Source organism: Corticium candelabrum, chromosome 10 (assembly GCF_963422355.1).
Source record: "Corticium candelabrum chromosome 10, ooCorCand1.1, whole genome shotgun sequence".
NCBI lineage: Eukaryota > Metazoa > Porifera > Homoscleromorpha > Homosclerophorida > Plakinidae > Corticium > Corticium candelabrum.
In genome coordinates this window covers 1,551,214-1,572,137 of record NC_085094.1, presented here as the reverse complement: position 1 = coordinate 1,572,137, position 20,924 = coordinate 1,551,214, and the positions used below count along the sequence as shown (strand labels likewise).

The 20,924-nt window shown below is 41.2% G+C and overlaps 1 protein-coding gene across 1 annotated transcript; it reads left to right on the top strand.

Annotated features, from left to right (window-relative positions):
* Positions 1 to 19,133: 19,133 nt before the first annotated feature.
* On the top strand, positions 19,134 to 20,050 carry LOC134186029 (neurotrimin-like). Its single transcript, XM_062653934.1, has 4 exons — positions 19,134 to 19,164; positions 19,226 to 19,552; positions 19,615 to 19,935; positions 19,986 to 20,050. The coding sequence occupies exons 1-4, from the start codon at positions 19,134 to 19,136 to the stop codon at positions 20,048 to 20,050; spliced, it is 744 nt and encodes a 247-aa protein (XP_062509918.1).
* The last annotated feature ends 874 nt before the right edge of the window (positions 20,051 to 20,924 follow it).

Genomic DNA, 20,924 nt, shown 5'->3' with positions numbered 1-20,924 from the left:
TGTGGTGTGCATGTAGTGAGGTGTGGTGTGGTGTTGTGTGTGGGGGTGGCGTGGTGTGGTGTGGTGTGGTATGGTGTGTGGTTTGATGTGGTGTGTGGTGTGTGATGTGTGTGCCCGCATGCTCCTGTATAGCTTATTTAATGATCTAATGTTGTTGTGATTGTGCAGTCTAAATATTTGGTTGGGCCTGGCACACCTTCAATAAAACTGAAAAAACTGTCTACGACACAAGGTGGTTTTTCAAGAATACACTGTTGTGGTGGCAATTAGTTTATTTATATCCTGACTACTGCCTTAGGCAATGGAACTTTGACCTCCAGCAGGCTTTACGGCATGTTTTTCAATGGAGAAGGTTCGCAGACCGAGCCTGCATATGCTGCTGTAGAAGATCATACGGAAGTGTCTGAATCTGCAAAGGCTGCGTTGCGTGATACTTTGACAGCAAACACAGCTTACTCGCAACCCAACGCAGTTCAGGAACAGCAGACGGAAGAGGAGGAGACAGGTTCTCATTAATGAAGTTACCTATTGTTAGTTATTGATATTAATTTATGTCTGTTACGGAATTTACAGATCTTACCTACGAGACTTTTCAGTCTTGAACTTTAACAAAAACTCTTCTTAGCATAAGCTCTTCTTCCGAAAGAGATTCAGTGATCCTTTCTTATTCATATACAGTGTAGTTGTCGACTACATATCTAACATTGCTGATGAAATAGAGCCATTTGCTGCAGCCAAACGTTAAGTTTAGAACTATTCTTGTGAAATAATTTTATTGCATATGGGTAATTGGGAAATAGCGATGACGTCATTTACACTTTTACTGGTGTACACACACGGTTACCCAAGGTGTAAAATAGTAGCAAGAGCATGCAGATGCATGGATAAATGATCATAATACATTGCAAAGTTAGTTGACTTAACATTTGAGCACAGGGCTCTCCACCGTCTTTGAATGTATATACGGTTACGTATAATTAATGTAAGTTTAGCTAAGATGACATGTTCGTTGCAAGGCACAATATCCCAAATGCTGGCTTCTTGCACGTTAGACGACTACTGCTCGTGGTTGGCTGCAGGGCGGTCATCATAGACCTACAACTATACCTAAACAACCAAATTTATAATTAGATATTCACAAATTGCAAAATTTGCATTATCATAATATCTAGGATGATGTAAGGGGATTAATATTAATACTACGTTACGCGGGCACAGCCAGTAGCGGACTACCACAGTGTGCAGTGTACATCACCCATCGGCATCCTGATACATGGTGACAGGAGTGAGTCGTTGCCATGGCTGAAGGAAACGTCAAATGGCTTGAGGAGCAACCCAAGCGTGACGAGGAATCTGACAGAGATGCCGCATCCCGAACAGCGCCCAATCAGGTAAGCACGGTACTGATGCAAGGAGTGTTGACAACGCCCAGGCCTTTATGCGTCGAGGGCGACGGAGTGTGCAACTGGCGTACTTGGCGCCAAATGTGGGATGCTTATGCCACGGTGTCCCGGATATACGAACAATCTGACGAATACCAACTAGCGACTAGTGATGGAGGTAACTACATCTTTACTGCCACTAATCGAGCTGGTAGTGGGACAGCTACTATAATGGTCATAGTTCCAGGTATTGTATTTCATTCTGTTAGGTGTGAACTTTGCAGTGATTCAACTCTCTTCCTCTTGTAGGACTTCCATTGATCATCCAAAATCCAACCTTTAATGCTGTGAACAAAAGTGGAACTCTTGAAGTAACTTGCAGAGCAACTGCTGTTGGAACAGACCCTAAACCTACAAGTTTTAAATGGAAGCATAATGGATCTGAGTTGGTGAGTGGCATGAGAATAAGCTATTCAACAACTACGAATGTTCAGGGAGAGCTTGTTGGCACTCTGGAGATTAGAACAGTAACAGTGAATGACGATGGTAACTACAGGTGTATAGCAGTAAGCACTGGTGGACAAACACAGAGTGAGTTTGTGGCAGTAAAGTCCAAGGTACAACTTTTTGTTCAAAATACAAATCATGTATTTTGAACGTATTTATTGACTGTGACAGTTGCTCCAGAAATCTCTGTTTCACCCACCATGGATATTGCAGTAATTGGAGATGATTTGGAAAAGAATTTGAGCTGATGGCTACAAATGGAGATACTGTCTTTCCAAAGGAATTCCTGCTAACATTGTGTGGAAGTTTAGAAACCAAATTATTACGGGTGGCAATGATTATCGCTTCAGTAAAGCTAATGATAGAATCTTTATTATTGTGAAAGAGACTTTGAGTGGTAACTACTCTGTGGAAGTGACAAATGCTGCTGGACGTGCAACAGCAGCATTTCAACTATTCATACTAGGTAACAAATTGCTGCAAATGTGTAAATGTGTCAACTTTCTGATGGACAACATGTGTTTGCAGTTCCCGTAATGATAAACCAGTTCGTAGCCAACAACACTGTTAATGAGACAGAAAGTTTTACTCTCAACTGCAGTGCTCACGGTGTACCTGAGCCAAACATTGCTCTATATCAAGAAGGGGCGGATCAGAAGCTTACAAGCTCAATGATAGTCTCTGGAAATTGCTTAATGGAGATCCATACATGGCTTACAACATAAATTCAGCTCAAGAATTAGACAGCGGACAATACAAGTGTATTGCTACAAATGATGTGCGGCGGTCACTGACAGCTGTTTCAGATATAAGAACCAGTGAAAGCACAGTGATTATTACTGTCAATGGTAGGATGTGCTGATTTGCATATGTTGTTTGGTAATTTCTATTTTATGGTGTAGTTGCTGCAAGAATTATTATTCCATCAGGACCATTATTTATTTCTGTTGTCAGGAACAGGTCCTTGATTCTTCATTGTTCAGCAACAGGCACTCCTACTCCTACATACAGCTGGACACATGACAGTCAATCTGTTGATGTATCACGTTCTGGATATTTTCTTTGGCCAAATGGAACTTTGGTTGTTGGAAATGCTGTTTTAGAAGACGCTGGTGATTATGTCTGCACAGCAACTTGCTTTACTCAGATATGACTGATGTTCAAACAGTAATCGTACATGGTGAGCAATGAGGACATTTCGCTTTTGTTTGTGTTATATTTAAATTTGAGTATATATTGTGCAGTTGCACCTCAGATTAGGTTTCCTGAACGTCCTTTTACAGTCAATTTTACTACTCCATCTCAAATTTCAATTGGGTGCAGTGCTACAGGCATCCCAGAACCAATGGTTGAATGGCGTGTAGCTGATACAAATGACATAATCACCAATAGTGCAAAGTATTCTGTAAAATTTGATGTTGATCAAAGCTCAAGCAAAACAGTCTTTGAAGTGATAAGCAATTTGACTATCTACAATACAATCACCAGTGATACACGCCCATACGTTTGCAGTGTTACAAGTCCTGTGTTTACAACTCCTGTAGAGACAACAACCAATGTCATTGTACAAGGTTTAATATCACTATGGTTAATGTCTTAGTGTAGTGTGTTTAACTATAAGCAATGTTTCCAGTTTTTCCAACATTTATATCATCACCTGAGAATGTGACCGTACTAGCAGGGACTCAAGTTGCTCTACGATGTGCTGCTTCAGCTGCACCTGTTTCATTTATTGAATGGAGGAAAAATGAAGACATTCTAGCAAACAACAGAAGATATATTATAAGTGCACCATCGGCTTCTACATCTCCACTTTTGGAAGACCATTGATAACAACGTCAAGCCTGACTATTACTGGCAGCCATTACACTGATGCTGGTATTTACTTTTGTCGTTCTATCAATACAGTTGGACAAGTTGACGGCAGGGAATCACGTCTAGTTGTTCAAGGTATCTTATGCACAGGTTGTTGTATAGAAGTGCTGTGTATCAATTCGCAGTATTTTTGTTATTTATGATTAGTTTCGCCAACTTTTACTACTCAGCCACTATCTCAAATTCGTAACATGACTGATTTGGTGATGTTTACTTGTGCAGCAACTGGAGTTCCAGAACCAAATATTACATGGTAAACAACGGGAGGAACTATTATTTCTCCTTTAGCTGTAAACAATATTGTGTTGGGTTCAGATAGCACTCTCTGCACAACAACAAGTCATTTTAAAATTAGCAACATTCAGAAAAGCTATGATGGTGATTTTATCTGTACTGCATCGAATGACATAGAACCATCTGTAATGTCCAACAGTGCAACTTTGACAGTTCAAGGTAAAATTTAAACTATTGCTTGTTTGTGCTTAGCATTGTGGTATTTACACTATTTGTGTTTATTTGTGTTGGTGTACACTTTGTATTGTGGTATGTGTGCAGTAGCAGATCCAGACATGGGCACACACACCCCTTTTCAGGCCGGGGCTCACACAAACTGCCTTGCTTGCGTTCAGAATAATATTCCTTTTAGGGATTGTATGGCTTAGCCTTCTCAGCAATGTACTGTAAATCAGTAAATGTTTTTGTAAGTTATTTAATTTCACAAATTTCTTAAATTCCAAAGAATTGCTAACTTAAACTGCTACTAACTTTTGTAGTTCAATTATCCATCAATACATGGCATATACTTATTTTATACATTTACTCTCATGATGTCGGAACTTACACTTTCAAAGCGTCTAATGACGTTGGAAGTGACACTGTTACTCTTGAACTTATACTAGAAGAAGGTGTGCCAACAGTCACAACTTCGATAATGTATATTCTGATTCTTGTAATTGCTGTTATTATACTATGTATTTTCGTAGGTTCATCTGAATCAAGCACCAATTTGACTGGCATAATAGCTGGAACCTGTAGTGCATTATTAGCACTCGTTGTCTTTGTTGTGGTTCTCGTTTTCTGCTTTATGAGGTATAAGTCATCTTTCATTTTAAAAGATACTGTTGCAGCTTGCTTTATCTTTAGATATAAAATTTTTTCTGTACAAGACAATCAAGCGGACTTTGATAACTCCTCTGCTGCGGACACGGTGAAGGCAGGAGACAAACGATATACATACACAGTAGTTGTATGTATGTGTGCATAGTACGCGCGTGGTGTGTGTGTGTGTGTGTGTGTGTGTGTGTGTGTGTGTGTGTGTGTGTGTGTGTGTGTGTATGCGTGTGAGTGTGCGCGCGCGCTGACAGACTGGCTGAGGTCCGCGGGGAATACGGTGTCTGTGGTGTGGTGTGGTGTCGTGTGTGATGTGGTGTGCGTGTGGTCTGTGTGGTGTTATATCATGTGGTGTGGTGTGGTGTGGTGTGGTGTGGTGTGGTGTGGTGTATGTGGTGTAATGTGGTGTGGTGTGGTGTGGTGTGGTGTGGTGTGGTATGGTGTGGTGTATGTGGTGTAATGTGGTGTGGTGTGGTGTGGTGTGGTGTGGTGTGGTGTGGTGTATGTGGTGTAATGTGGTGTGGTGTGGTGTGTGTAGTGTGGCGTGCGGTGTGTGGTGTGTTGTGGTGTGGTGTGGGGTGGGGTGGGGTGGGGAGTGGTAGTGTGGTGTGCGGTGTTGTTTGGTGTGTGGTGTACGTGGTGTTGTGTGGTGTGGTGTTGTGTGGTGTGGTGTGGTGTGGTGTGATGTGTTGTGTATGTGGTCTGGTGTTGTGTGTTGTGTATGTGGTCTGGTGTGGTCTGGTGTGGTATGGTGTGGTGTGTGTGGTGTGGTGTAGTGTGGTGTGTATGTGCTGTGATGTGGTGTGTGGTGTGTGTGGTGTGTGGCGTACGTGGTGAGTTGTGGTGTGGTGTGTGGCGTACGTGGTGAGTTGTGGTGTAGTGTGTGGCGTACGTGGTGAGTTGTGGTGTAGTGTGTGGTGTGGTGTGGTGCGGTATAGTGTGTGGTGTGTAGTGTAGTGTAGTGTGTGGTGTGGCGTGGTGTGACGTGTGGTCTGGTGTGGTATAGAGTGGTGTGGTGTGTGGTGTACCTGGTGTGGTGCGGTGTGCTGTTTATGTGGTTTGGTGTGGTGTGGTGTGGACTGGCGAAGTGTGTGGTCTGGTGTGGTGTAGTGTGTGGTCTGGTGTGGTGTGGAGTGGTGTATGCAGTGTGTGGTGTGCTGTGTGGTCTGGTGTGGTGTGTATGTAGTGTGCTGTGCTGTGCTGTGCCGTGCTGTGCTGTGGCGTGTGTCACGGTGTGTGTGTGTGTGTGTGTGTGTGTGTGTGTGTGTGTGTGTGTGTGTGCGTGTGTGTGTGTGTGTGTGTGTGTGTGTGTGTGTGTGTGTGTGCGCGCTGAAAAAGCTGTCTACGACACAAGGTGGTTTCAAGAATACACCTTTGTGGCCGCAATTAGTTTAATTTATTTTGTGACTACTGCCCTTAATAGGCGATGAAACTTTGACCTCCAGCAGGCTTTACGGCATGTTTTTCAATGGAGAAGGTTCACAGTCCGAGCGTGTCTAGGCTGACGTAGAAGATCGTACAGAAGTGTCCGAATCTGTGAAAGCTGCGTTCCGTGATACTTTGACAGCAAACACAGCTTACTCACAACCCAACGCAGTTCAGAAACAACAGACCGAAGAGGAGGAGACAGGTTCTCACTAATTGAAGTTACCTATTGTTAATTATTGATATTAATTTATGTATGTTGCGGAATTTGCAGATCTTACCTACGAGACTATTCAGGCTGACTGATAGAAGCATTGCTTCGTGCTTGAACTTTTATTAACGAAAACTCTTCTTAACCTAAACTCTTCTCCCGAAAGAGATTCAGTGATCCTTTCTCACACATATAGTTGTCGGACTACATATCTAACATTGCTGATGAAATAAAGCCATTTGCTGCAACCAAACGTTAAGTCTAGAGCTATTGTTGTGTGAAATAGTTTTAATGCATACGGGTAATTGGGAAATAGTAAAGACGTCATTAACACTTTTTACTGGTACACACTGGCTTACTCCGGAGGTGTCAAATAGTAGCAAGAGCATGCAGATGCATGGATAAATAATCATAATACATTGCAAGGTTAGTTTACCTTTGAGCACAGGGCGCTTTATCGTCTTTGAATGTATACGTTTACGTTTAATTAATGTAAGTTTAGATAAGATGACATGTTAGTTGCGAGACACAATGTCCCATACGCTGGCTTCTTGCACGCCAGACCACTACTGCTCTTAGTGAGCTGCATAACAATTTCGATAATAACTAAACAGTACATGCCAATTCGGGCAGGGAGATATTGCAAGGTTTTCTACAAGGACAGTCATCACGTATACCGTCTGAAGGCCTACAACTAGACCTAAACCAACCAAATTTATAATTAGATATTCAGTAGTCGCAAAATTTGTAGTAATATCTAGGGTTGATTCTGGAATCTTTGCCTCAGTCTTTAGCGGTTGCAGTACCTTTAGTCTTTTGTCGTTGGAAGGAAGTGGTCACGTATTTGACAATCAAATTACCTGTGATGGCTATGGCTTGTTCAGATGCCGTTATAGTGAACCATAAGGGAGAGATTTCTTCTCAAATGAAAGAATTGTTAGAAGTTTGTTTATACGCAATGGATTATCTGCAAGTGGCCGATATCCGAACGAAAATGATGTTCGTTTTGCGAGACCACAGAGATCGTAACACTAAAGTACAAAGCCATTCGCTAACACTGATGAGGAAGATACTGAGAGAAGCAAAGGGAAGTGGACAGAAAAATCTTGATGATCTTGTGTCTTTGAATCATGACGCTATATTTCTTCTCCCAAGTGTATTTTCTGAAGTAAAACGGGAAGGAAGAACTGTAGAATCACGGTCTGCTGCCTTTTTTAAGAGACGTTTGCCCTACACCAAAGGATACTGCAGTCTACGCTAAGTGATCGTTCAACGTTAGAATCGCCTAACGACAGTGAACCTCTCTTATAAACTGGTATAGACACGCTTGTATAGTGTGGGATACACTCATTAGCAAAGTAAGGGTTACACATTATTGCATTACAAAGCTCTTCATGAATTGCGTCTTCACAAAAGATAAATGAAATCGTGACCTCTCTTGCCAAACAAGCTGAAAACAAGTTCAATGAGCAACCAGGAGCTGTTGTGAAGAAACATACGGAACGTTTGCAGACGGTCAAAGACGAGACACCAGTCTACTGTACGACAAAGAGCGTCAGTCTGAGCTAACTAGTTTGAAAAGAACAACGCAAGAAGAATTACTTCATTACTTTGCAGTACCGGATCCAGGAATTTTTGAAAGAGGGGTTCACCGTTAGCAGCCATTTATAGCGTTACTAATTTTCTCTTTTCTAATGAAATTATATGAAATTATTGAACCACTCTTATTGCAAAAGGGGGTTTCACCTTAACCCCCTCTGGACCCGGCCCTGCACGGGCTTCGGATCTTGCACGCTACTCCGCTAACTTCTTTTGGTTTCGACAATTCTGCGAAACAGCCAGGTCATACAATTTCAGGTCCGGGAGATGGCAAGATTCTCGTGATCTACAAAGCTCGTCGGGGCGGTCATCGTGTACCGTCTATATATATAGAGGCGTAATTAATTAATTGAGTTTGTTGTCAACTGGAAATTTAGCACCTCAAACAATTTACCGGCCTGCATGTGGGTTTACTAGACGTGCCTGCAGACTGTGTCTAGGAGGATTTTCTACATGAATGTATATACCTATCATATTCTATTTAATTAACTTAATGCGCTGAAAAGTTTATTTAATTAAATAGCACATGTGTCCCGAGTATTTCTATGTTAGAAGCATTAAACACGCGTATAATGGTCTATCTGTGATCACGTGACAGAGGAACGCTAAGTAGAACCTCTAATCACGTGGTCTACCGACAACGCCGTTCCAGTCGCTTCTTCGTTCAGTTCGACTGACAGAGTGTAGCTATAGCAACTTACGGCGACTCATTTGGTGTTGTTCATCTTGAAGCGGTCTCATGATGCCAGTGCGATGGATCGACGTTCTTCTAGTCTTCACAGGCTTTCTTGGAGCCTACAGTCAATTTGAAGGTGAGCCATTTTACTTATCGTCATCTCTAGTTCATTAAACTGAATCTCAACAAGTAAGTCGTGTAAACACGCAAAAGAAGAAGGTGTATGGTGCTTCATCTGCATGTGTTTGCAATCTAGCAGGAAAGCTAGCACGTAATACACACGACCTCTTTCATTCGTCGCGTTCTATTTGGCCTACTTTTAATGTGTGTACCGCTTCCTACTGTCTTCTAATGTTGAACGGTTAGGTGCAGTGCTATCTATAGTGGGCTATTTCACGTCCGACCTAGCGAATGTGACAGGCTACGCCCACCTTGACAGTTTTAATAATTAGTTCTATAGTGTCGAGCAGTAACTGAGTTTTACCACCTTTTACTGTCGTCCTCTTCTACATTAGCGCCTGCGTCATAACGCAGTCATATCCGATAGGACGTTATGTGTCGTCCTCTTTTACCGTCGCACTAGATTGCAAAGACATGGCCTAAGAATTGGTTTTTCGGTAGCATTACGGTACATTAATTTAGTAGATATTTTCTCACAGTAACGTTATGCATGATGTGCATGAGCGTGTTCTTTTCAGTGGCGGATCTAGGGTAGAGGTTGTGGGAGTTGCAACCCTCCCCCATTTCGTTAGCCTCGGAGTTACAGCAAAAAGTCTTGAAGCCGCATTGTGCTCATTCTCAGTATTTAAAAATAACTAAACAGATTCTTGACGAAGTAAGAGACCTGGCAGCGAAACTCCGACTCGTAACCAGGATATCTTTGTTGCGTACGAAACGGTTCATTCAGTAACTGAAAGAATTGATGCAACAAGGCAGGCTAGGCAAACTCTTTGAATTGTGGTATCAAGACATTCTGCGAATCACAGACAGTATTGGATCCGTCGAATCTGTTCCAAGAAAAACGAGCAATGCACCCAGTTAGAGTCCGATTGAGCACTAGAAACGATCTGTTGCGATACCTCTTCTAGACTCAATGCTCTTCGGATGAGCGAACGATCTAATGGTGAGCAAGACAATGTCCGAGCATTGTTGTGTCTAATGCCTACCCTTCTGGTTCGTTCTAATGTTGACCCAATGGAAAGCGTATAGATGGAATGTTGCACTGGCAAGCCGATCTTCCATTCCCGAAGTCTGAAGTAAGAAGGTGGCAGTCAGTATGGCAAACAAATACCAGGAAATGGAGAAGCAAGATAAAGAGGGCAAGAGTGCAAGAAGGACATGTCCAACAACCTTCTCCTGGCCTAATACTCTCGGTTGTACCCGAATGTTCATCGTCTGCTATTGATAGCTGCCTCTCACAACTGCAGAAGCAGAGAGATCATTTTCTGTATTGAAGAGACTGAAGATTTATGCAAGGTCTACAATGGCAGAGGAACGTCTTGCAGACCTATCAGTTATCGCCACGCATTACAAAGACCGGGTACCATCAGACGAAGTTTGTACAAAATCATTCACGAAGATTGTTCATACCGTCTTTGTTTGAAAGAGACATAACTGCACTGCATGTAATTTACTTAACGTTTATTTAGCAGTAGCATAGGCATTATGCAGTTAGATTCTGTTGTTAATTAATTAAACAGTTTTGATGATTTAGGGAGTTTATAACATGACACGTACATTGCTAAAGATATGTTGCCATAGTTGTTGCCATTTAATTTAGCTAAGCTTTAAGAAGCCTGGGCCATTTGCACCTCTAACAATACAAATGCGTTGACTGAGGTATGTGTGGTCTATTGAAACCTGCAAACCCCCTGGATCAGCGCCTGCTTTCTGCTTGTGTACTGGATAAAGACACGGTTCCTACGTATAGACTGCTTTCCATTATTTTGCATTGGCGTACATGCAGGTAAAAGCTGTCACACTGTTGTTTCTTCACCTCTTGCAGACTGATCGATGGATGGTATAGCTATGGTTGGCTAGGGTATTTATGTGTCTCTGACGTTCCTTTCCTTCCATTTATATATAGTTGCTTACACTCGTTCTATAACTAGCAATTAGCTGCGATCAGACCGAGTTACTTGCATGGCTAGCGTCACAGTCCTCCTCGTCCAATAGCTACAGACATCCGACACGATAGCTCGGTCAGTCGATTCATTATTTTATTTAAAGTACCTTCTTTGTACAACTTTTCTTGCCTTGGAAGGTTCGTCCTAGAGGGCAATTGCTCTCGCTAAATTGCCGGGTCTATCCTACTAGTAGGAGTTAGTAAGTTACTAAAACAATTTATAATTATTAGCGACCTTGACTTACGGGACATTATCTTCGCTTTCTGGCAAGTTTCGGGTAGCGAAAAGGGTCTGGCTACGCGAGACTACTTTGTGCGTAATAAACAATATGCAAACGCATGAGCGTCGCGTCGCGTGCGTCGCGTCACGCCGCGTAATACAAATTCAAATTGTAAATGGTCGACGCGACGCGACGTTCGACGGACGCGACGCTCGCGACACGACGCGTCGAAATAGAACCAAGTTCTATTTGAGCGTCGAACCGGTAGCTGTTCACGTCGCGTCAGAAGTAGCACCTTGATCTCGACCAATCACAGCCAACTGTAAATGCACGTGTGGCTTTCGTGAGCAATGATTACTGATTTCGGCGCTTTACTCGACGTTGAGCGATCTCTAGATTGTGTAGGGAGCTGTCCTTGCTTGTGGGTGATCAACAGTAAAATGTACAAAGACCTGCGTGCAAGGTAGAAACTGATTTTGAGCAAGTTGGGGTTCCGGCAGAGTTGTGCTAGTAGAAAATCGAAGCGCGAGTGGTCAGTTCAATAATTCAGGCAGCGAAGTCTACGGCGCGCTGAAATCGTATTGTGAATGGTACGACGCGTGTGACGCGATACGTGCCTCTCCCACGCAAGACAACGTGACTGGACGCACGCGACGCGACGCTCAAGCGTTCCCATATTGTAAATCCAGCTCTAGAGTAGCTTGCGATTTGAACAGCTGCTTGGCTTGTGTTAGCGCTTTCTCTGTTACTTACAAGATTCGTTGGTTACCCGTGCAGACCATGAAATCTGATGCGACGTACACTGTGTAAGTGTGTCGCACTGGTATGTACACACACATACCCCGCGCTTTCGTCAATCCCGGATAGGTGCCGCGCTGATTGACATCCGGGAATGACAAAAAGCGTGGCGAGCAACATCTCAATTCCAGGAGTTAGCTTATTGAAAGGTTTGCCTTGTGACTTGCTCTCACTAAATCGCTGGTCTTTTGTCGCACTGATCTTTACTGTTTTGCTTTAGCTAGGGCAGCAAACTGTCACTGGCATACGGGACATTTTTTCTATCACTGCTAATTGCTAGTTTTTCCTTGAATTAGATGGCTTTCAGGTAGGTTTGCTTACTTAATCGTTTATTTACACTTAGGCAAACTCTTTGTAAAGATTTTATATTGAATTTATATTCTTAGCAGATTCTACACTAATACGTAATACATGCAGTCAAATAATCAGTCGATACGTTTGATGTGTTGGAGGATGGTAGCTATGTATTGGATCACATTGTCGGGTAAGATTTCAGTAAGAATTTTAAAGACAGGATCAAATCATGTTGCTAAGTGACTAATGTGGCAATTACTTAAGAAGCTAAGGAAATACTTTAGCAAAGTATTGCTGGTGGAGAGAGGGTGTTTCTAGACCGCCCGCTGACGTCAATAAATGCTGCCATAGTATGCACTGTGTGCCAGCTGCCTTGGGCACATTCCCACATGCCTGGTAACCGCTCTTACTGCGGTTGCAAAGGTGTGGCGTGCAAACACTTCACAAATCGCCAGGAGAGAGGTTCCTATCGCTTTCTGCGCCTAGATTCGCATTGATGAGTTAGCACGGCTTTTGAACAGGAGTTTCGTCTTTTGTCAGACGATTTGGGCGTCTTACGCGTCGTTTGTGCTATGAGTTTGGCTCCAAGAGCTTTTGAATTCAATGCAAATGGTCTAGACAAGAAACGGCCGAGATGCAGTTCATGTGTTGGAGTGTAACGCGTGCTTGCCTTTGACAACGTACGGGATCGTTGGCTGCTTGTTTACATCTTGCATAAATTATCAGCTTCCAGGAGCCATTTATTGGAACAATATACGTCTGATAAACTCCGCATTTGATACAGATCGGTAACGAGGTGCAATAATGGCAATCTCTTAGTGCATTTAGTGACATCGGTGGGCGCTCTTAAACCAGTCTCTCTACGGCATGGATTGACAATCTGGGGTATGACGAGGGCAGAGAGAGACTGGGTCGAGTCTATATAGCCGGAGTTAGAGTTGGAACTAGATGCTGGTGTAGCATTGGGGAGCTAGCCAAAGCCTCCCCAATTTTTGTAGGTGTGTTAAGCAGAAGCGCCATGTTTTCATCTGGGTACTTACCAAACAGTCAGTGTAATCTTAGTGTGGTGTACATGTTGAAGACGACATTAACTATATGTTTGATAAACACATCAGCATTTCAGCATGTTGAAGGCTGATGCCAATGTAGAAAAAGGTCGTGACAGGTGTAGTACGCATATACCTATTACACCATCCTGGCAATGACGAACGTCCATGCTGTGGAAGTGGCAGGTAATAAGGACTGTCATTAAATAGTTGTAACTGTAGGCAAAGCCACTTCCAACTGCGTGCAAGGTCGTGTTATGTAGGGGATAGTCGTCTTCACTTTGCCTTTAGAAATAATATTTGGCAAGCAATATATTATGTTTATGCTGTTTGTTTTATGCTTTAGGAGACATGCATGGAGTACCAGAACGTTTTGGAATGTCTAGGATAAGGACAAGCTGCACGTAACATAATTAAACTAAAGCTTTTTATCTAGACCTTGCAAGCAGTCATGCCACTGAAATACTTTCAGTACATTTTTGGTTTAAACACGGTCCAATAACACTCTAGGCATCAACAAGAGTGTACTAAATTATTTGCATCCATTTACTACAACCAATTTATGTTCAATGTAGGTATTGTTCAGTCGCACTGAACAATAGTACTGTTTGGCTGATATTAAACACGATATGTTTTTGTTGCTAGCAATATCTGATCTTTGTCGCAGCGCACTGCAGTATACATCTAGCCGTCCTGGGATTTGCTCTGTAGAATGTGTTACAGTAGAGCACCACTTTGAGTCTAGAGGGTGTCCTGATAACTGATTCATTCATGTATGGAGTATTATCACTACCAGTGGTCATCATTGCATGTGTGGGGCTATATACCATATACTATTGTAGCTATCTGCAATTACCATAGCAAGACTTAGGTTTGAGAGTCTAGTCAGTTTCTCCCTTCAAGGTGACAGGTGCTGCGGTATCTCTTGCTTGGATATGGGGAAGCGGTTGAACCCTCAAGCTTAAGGAAGACTGGGAAAGTTGCCTTAATTAATTCTAAGCCTTGTGAAAAATGTCTCTACTTTTTTGTCTGTACAGTGGTTTGATTTGTGCTTTTGATTTACACCTCTGATTTTATGGTTAAGTGATGACTATGTGGCAGGCACGAGCTGTTCATATAACTGTTATATGTCCAGATTAGTGGCTGTCTACTGTATTTGTTTATTGTTTAGTTGGAAATTAATAAATTGATTAATTAATAAGTAAGTTAATTAATTAATTAACTAATAAGTAAGTAAATAAATTCTGGACTTGAGTAGAATGAAGAGGGTAGGAAACTGCTTTTGCAACCTATTTCTATTTCAATTTTTTTTGTATTTTGTGGTTTTACAGATCAGCTTCTTGATGTTTATTCAGCAGCTACGGCAACTGCGTCTAGTTTTGCACCATACTACCCTCCTCAGTGGGCAATTGAAGGAAGCAGTGAAAGATATGATTTTGCTTGCTTTCTGTCACAAAGTGAATTAGCTCCATGGTGGCGTTTGGATTTAAAAATTTTGAGAAACATTTTCAATGTAAGAATTGTTGCTGCTACCACTCGAGCTCTTTTAGATGGTCTTACAGTATATGTGAGCAATGGAACTAGTCTAAATGTAATGAATGAGAAAGCTCAATGTGGTGACAGCCTTACTGATAGCACTGGGGTGGAAGTCATAACGTTTAATTGCAATGGAACTCTAGTAGGACAATATGTCTACATCACTACATCTACAACAGGGCAGTTGGCCATATGTGAAGTTATGCTCAATGTACAAACAGGTGTGTAAGTGCTAGACTATTTTCTTTTGCAATAAACATGTAGTCAATTTTTATATTTAGGATCAACGTCAACTGTTAACTTTAGTTCTATTCAAGCTGAAGCTGTTCAAAGTCCAGGTAACGATGGAAATAGAACAGCTGACTTGGCCATTGATGGTAATGAATTCTACATTGAAGCACAGTGTGCATCTACGATTAGTGGTCTTGACCCATTTCTCAGAATTGATTTAAAACGACCACGATTGGTCACAAAGGTTGATGTCAAGTTTTATGATAGTGGAGGAAATAAATCAACTGTACGTGTGGGAGGCAACTTGCATAATGCTCGCAATTACCAATGTGGACCTCTTTTGTCATATGAAAACAATTTTAGAGACTTTTACAGTTTTGTGTGTGGTAAGGCTCAACTTGGACAATATGTTGTTGTGAGTATTAGTGGCACAGCTCAACTGCAGGTGTGTGAAATTCACGTCATCACAGGTAAATCGTTTTGCTCCAGTGTACGAATACCATGAATGGTTCTTCTAGTATGTATATTGCTTATGTAGAGAAACTACTGGACATATATGCAACAGGCTCTGTTACTGCATCTTCACAAACTTCAGACTTAAGTCACGTTTGGAAAGCAGTAGATAGATTTACTACTGCTGCTTATGTAACAAATTATCGTTCACTTCGAGATCAAAATCCAGACGATTACTGGAGACTGGAATTGATGGAGTTTGCAACCGTTTCTTTGGTGAAAATATCATCAGAGAGAAACAGAAAACGACGTGCTGACTTACTCAAAGCTACTGCATACATTGGCAATACAACAACCAACAGAGGAAAGGACAATACTGCGTGTGGAACAATATCTTCAACAGCAGAAATAGTTATTTATATTCAGTGTGTCAATCCGATTGTAGGGAAGTACATATACTTGGTTGCTTCTCGTAGACTTCTTCTTGATGAAGTTGAATTTTACAAGCCAGGTTGAATTAAGTATTATTGCTATGTGCTATTTGTCATCTATAATTTTGATGCTTTAGGTTTGCCAATTATAACAAGTCAACCCCAATCACAGCAAGTCACTCCTAGTTCAAACATATCTTTTGTCTGCTCAGCTGCTGGAACACCACTACCCTCAATCACATGGAAGCATGAAATGACAGCTGCAAGTGGTGCAGTATCTCAAACGGTTTCTAATGCTTTTACAATGACAGGCATGGTGACACTTACATCTGTGGAACAATCTAGAAATGGAAATTACACGTGTGAGGTAACAAACTCTGAGGGAACAAGCAGTGCTGTAGCTCTTCTCACGGTGCTTTGTGAGTATTTTTGCATTACGTCTTTGTAGATATGCTTATGTAAAACTTTGTTTTGAATTCTGTAGATGCTCCTGCAGTAGCTGCAATGACTCAGTCTGTTGTTGTATTTCAAGGATCTAATGCCATGCTGCAAGTAACAGTCTCAGGAGCTTCACCTGATGTTCCAAACAATTCTGCTAACAGAACATGGTCTGGTCCATCAGGGACAATTACAACCAACAGCAAATTTGACTTCTCTACAGATCAATACAGTCTGTTTATAAAAGGTGTTGCTTTTACTGATTCAGGAAACTACAAATTTACAGCCTCCAATCTTGTTGGCAGTGCATCTATTACAATCACATTGACTGTAGAAGGTATGCTTGAAGTCTTCATTTATTTAATTATTCAATCCTATTGATTATCATGTATTTTAATACGATATCAATCAGACAGACGTAGTTTACAAAGATGGACAACAATTGAGACAACACTGTACAGTGTCGATGTTGCCTGTCTGCTTAGTCTGGCCATTAGCCTTTCTGTCTTTGTGTATGGCTGTCAGGATGTCTTTGTCTGTGTGTCTGTCTATTGTCTGTTTGTCTGTCTGTCTGTCTGTTTGTCTCTGTCCATCTGCCTGTCTGTTTGTCCATATGTCTGTTTGTCCATCTGTTTATTCATCTGTCTGTTTGTCTGTCTATCTGTCTCTGTGCATTTGTCTGTCCATTTGTCTATCTGTACATCTGCCTGTCTGTCTGTCTGTCTGTCTGTCTGTCTGTCTTGTCTGCCTTTCTGTTCATTTGTCTGTCTGTCTGTCTGTCTGCCTTTCTGTCTGTTTCTCTGTCTGTCTGTCTGTCTGTCCATTCATGTGTATATTGATTATTGTATATTTCTACGTCAGACTGGGTGGCACCTCTGGGGTTCTGGGATAGCATTTACTCACCAGAACAATCGGTGTCATTGTTTCATATTTATGAGATATATGTAACGGTCATAAATTCCTTGGCAACTGAAAATTTTGTGAGGTTGCCAAGGTGACGAATACGTCTACCGTAAAATTTCAAATACTGTAGACTCCTTTGCAGTTTGATTTATTTTGTTGCTCTTGTCAGTTAAGCCAGTTGCTACAGCTGTGAACAGAAATGTGACCAGCGTAATGGGAAGCAATGCTGTCCTAAAAGTCACTATTACAGAATCTAATCCAATTGTTTTAAATGACAAGAGGACTTGGCAAAAGGATGGAACTGAATTGAATGGAACAAAATTCGTATTTTCTAGTGACAGACTTACTCTCATCATCAACAGTGTTGTGGCTAGTGATGCAGGTAACTACATCTTTACTGCCACTAATCGAGCTGGTAGTGGGACAGCTACTATAATGGTCATAGTTCCAGGTATTATATATTTGATTCTGTTAGATGTGACCTTTGCAATGATTCAACTCTCTTTTCCTCTTGTAGGACTTCCAGTGATTACCCAAAATCCAACCTTTAATGCTGTGAACAAAAGTGGAACTCTTGAAGTAACTTGCAGAGCAACTGCTGTTGGAACAGACCCTAAACCTACAAGTTTTAAATGGGAACATAATGGACGTCAGTTGGTGAGTGGCACGAGAATAACCTATTCAACAGCTACGAATGTTCAGGGAGAGCTTGTTGGCACTCTGAAGATTAAAACAGTAACAGTGAATGATGATGGTAACTACAGGTGTATAGCAGTAAGCACTGGTGGACAAACACAGAGTGAGTTAGTGGCAGTTAGAGTCCAAGGTACAACTTTTTGTTTAGAACACAAATTATGTAGTTTGAAAGTATTTATTGACTGTGGCAGTTGCTCCAGAAATCTCTGTTTCACCCACCATGGATATTGCAGTAATTGGAGATGATTTGGAAAAAGAATTTGAGCTGATGACTACAAATGGAGATACTGTCTTTCCAAAAATAGTTCCTGCTAACATTGTGTGGAAGTTTAGAAACCAAATTATTACGGGTGGCAATGACTATCGCTTCAGTAAAGCTAATGATAGAATCTTTATTACTGCGAAAGAGACTTTGAGTGGTGACTACTCTGTGGAAGTGACAAATGCTGCTGGACGTGCAACAGCAGCTTTTCAACTATTCATACTAGGTAACAAATTGCTGCAAATGTGTAAATGTGTCAACTTTCTGATGGGTAACATGTGTTTGCAGTTCCTGTAATGATAAACCAGTTCTTAGCCAACACAACTGTTAATGAGACAGAAAGTTTTACTCTCAACTGCAGTGCTCACGGTGTACCTGAGTCAAACATTGCTCTATATCGAGAAGGGTCAGATCAGAAGCTTACAAACTCAATGATAGTCTCTGGAAAATTACCTAATGGAGATCCATACATGGCTTACAACATAAATTCAGTGCAAGGATTAGACAGCGGACAATACAAGTGTATTGCTACAAATGATGTGCGGCGGTCACTGACAGCTGTTTCAGATATAAGAACCAGTGAAAGCACAGTGATTATTACTGTCAATGGTAGGATGTGCTGATTTGCATATGTTGTTTGGTAATTTCTATTTTATGGTGTAGTTGCTGCAAGAATTATTATTCCATCAGGACCATTATTTATTTCTGTTGTCAGGAACAGGTCCTTGACTCTTCATTGTTCAGCAACAGGCACTCCTACTCCTACATACAGCTGGACACATGACAGTCAATCTGTTGATGTATCACGTTCTGGATATTTTCTTTGGCCAAATGGAACTTTGGTTGTTGGAAATGCTGTTTTAGAAGACGCTGGTGATTATGTCTGCACAGCAAGTAACTTGCTTTACTCAGATATGGCTGATGTTCAAACAGTAATCGTACATGGTGAGCAATGAGGACATTTCGCTTTTTTTTTTACATTTAAATTTGAGTATATATTGTGCAGTTGCACCTCAGATTAGGTTTCCTGAACGTTCTTTTACAGTCAATTTTACCACTCCATCTCAAATTTCAATTGGGTGCAGTGCTACAGGCATCCCAGAACCAATGGTTGAATGGCGTGTAGCTGATACAAATGACATAATCACCAACAGCGCAAAGTATTCTGTAAAATTTGATGTTAATCAAAGCTCAAGCAAAACAGTCTTTGCAGTGATAAGCAATTTGACTATCTACAATACAATCACCAGTGATACACGCCCATACGTTTGCAGTGTTACAAGTCCTGTGTTTACAACTCCTGTAGAGACAACAACCAATGTCATTGTACAAGGTTTAATATCACTATGGTTAATGTCTTAGTGTAGTGTGTTTAACTATAAGCAATGTTTCCAGTTTTTCCAACATTTATATCATCATCTGAGAATGTGACTGTACTAGCAGGGACTCAGGCTGCTCTACGATGTGCTGCTTCAGCTGCACCTGTTTCATTTATTGAATGGAGGAAAAATGAAGACATTCTAGCAAATAACAGAAGATATATTATAGTTGCATCATCGGCTTCTACATCTCCACTCTTTGGAAGACCATTTTTGATAACAACGTCAAGCCTGACTATTTCTGGCAGCCATTACACTGATGCTGGTATTTACTTTTGTCGTTCTATCAATACAGTTGGACAAGTTGACGGCAGGGAATCACGTCTAGTTGTTCAAGGTATCTTATGCACAGGTTGTTGTATAGAAGTGCTGTGTATCAATTTGCAGTATTTTTGTTATTTATGATTAGTTTCGCCAACTTTTACTACTCAGCCACTATCTCAAATTCGTAACATGACTGATTTGGTGATGTTTACTTGTGCAGCAACTGGAGTTCCAGAACCAAATATTACATGGCAAACAACGGGAGGAACTATTATTTCTCCTTTAGCAGTAAACAATATTGTGTTGGGTTCAGATAGCACTCTCTACACAACAACAAGTCATTTTACAATTAGCAACATTCAGAAAAGCTATGATGGTGATTTTATCTGTACTGCATCGAATGACATAGAACCATCTGTAATGTCCAACAGTGCAACTTTGACAGTTCAAGGTAAAATTTAAACTATTGCTTGTTTGTGCTTAGCATTGTAGTATTTATACTATTTGTGTTTATTTGTGTTGGTGTACACTTTGTATTGTGGTATGTGTGCAGTAGCAGATCCAGACATGGGCACACACACCCCTTTCAGGCCGGGGCTCACACAAACTGCCTTGCTTGCGTTCAGAATAATATTCCTTTTAGGGATTGTATGGCTTAGCCTTCTCAACAATATACCGTAAATCAGAAAATGTTTTGTAAGTTATTTAATTTCACAAATTTCTTAAATTCCAAAGAATTGCTAACTTAAATTGCTTACTAACTTTTGTAGTTCAATTATCCATCAATACTTGGTTTATACTTATTTTATACATTTTATTATGTACATCTGGCTCATTGGGCTGTGTAAACAACGTTCAAAAAACTCATAGAATTGAAATAATTCAACCAAAGACATTCATGTTTGGAAACTGTAATGATGTTCATGGCTGTCAAACGCAATGACGACCTAACCTAGGTATCTTCAGATGTAGCTCATCGTTGTACTAAACTACCGCGTTTTCAATTGCAATTGTTCTTTGAAGGCTCTTCCAGTTACTCGATCTATTCATTTGTGGATGCAA

Coding starts and splice junctions, on each gene's coding strand:
- LOC134186029 (XM_062653934.1), top strand. CDS start 19,134: ATGGCTGATGTTCAAACAGTAATCGTACATG. Junction 19,165..19,225: donor TCAAACAGTAATCGTACATG/GTGAGCAATGAG, acceptor TATATTGTGCAG/TTGCACCTCAGATTAGGTTT. Junction 19,936..19,985: donor ATCACGTCTAGTTGTTCAAG/GTATCTTATGCA, acceptor ATCAATTTGCAG/TATTTTTGTTATTTATGATT.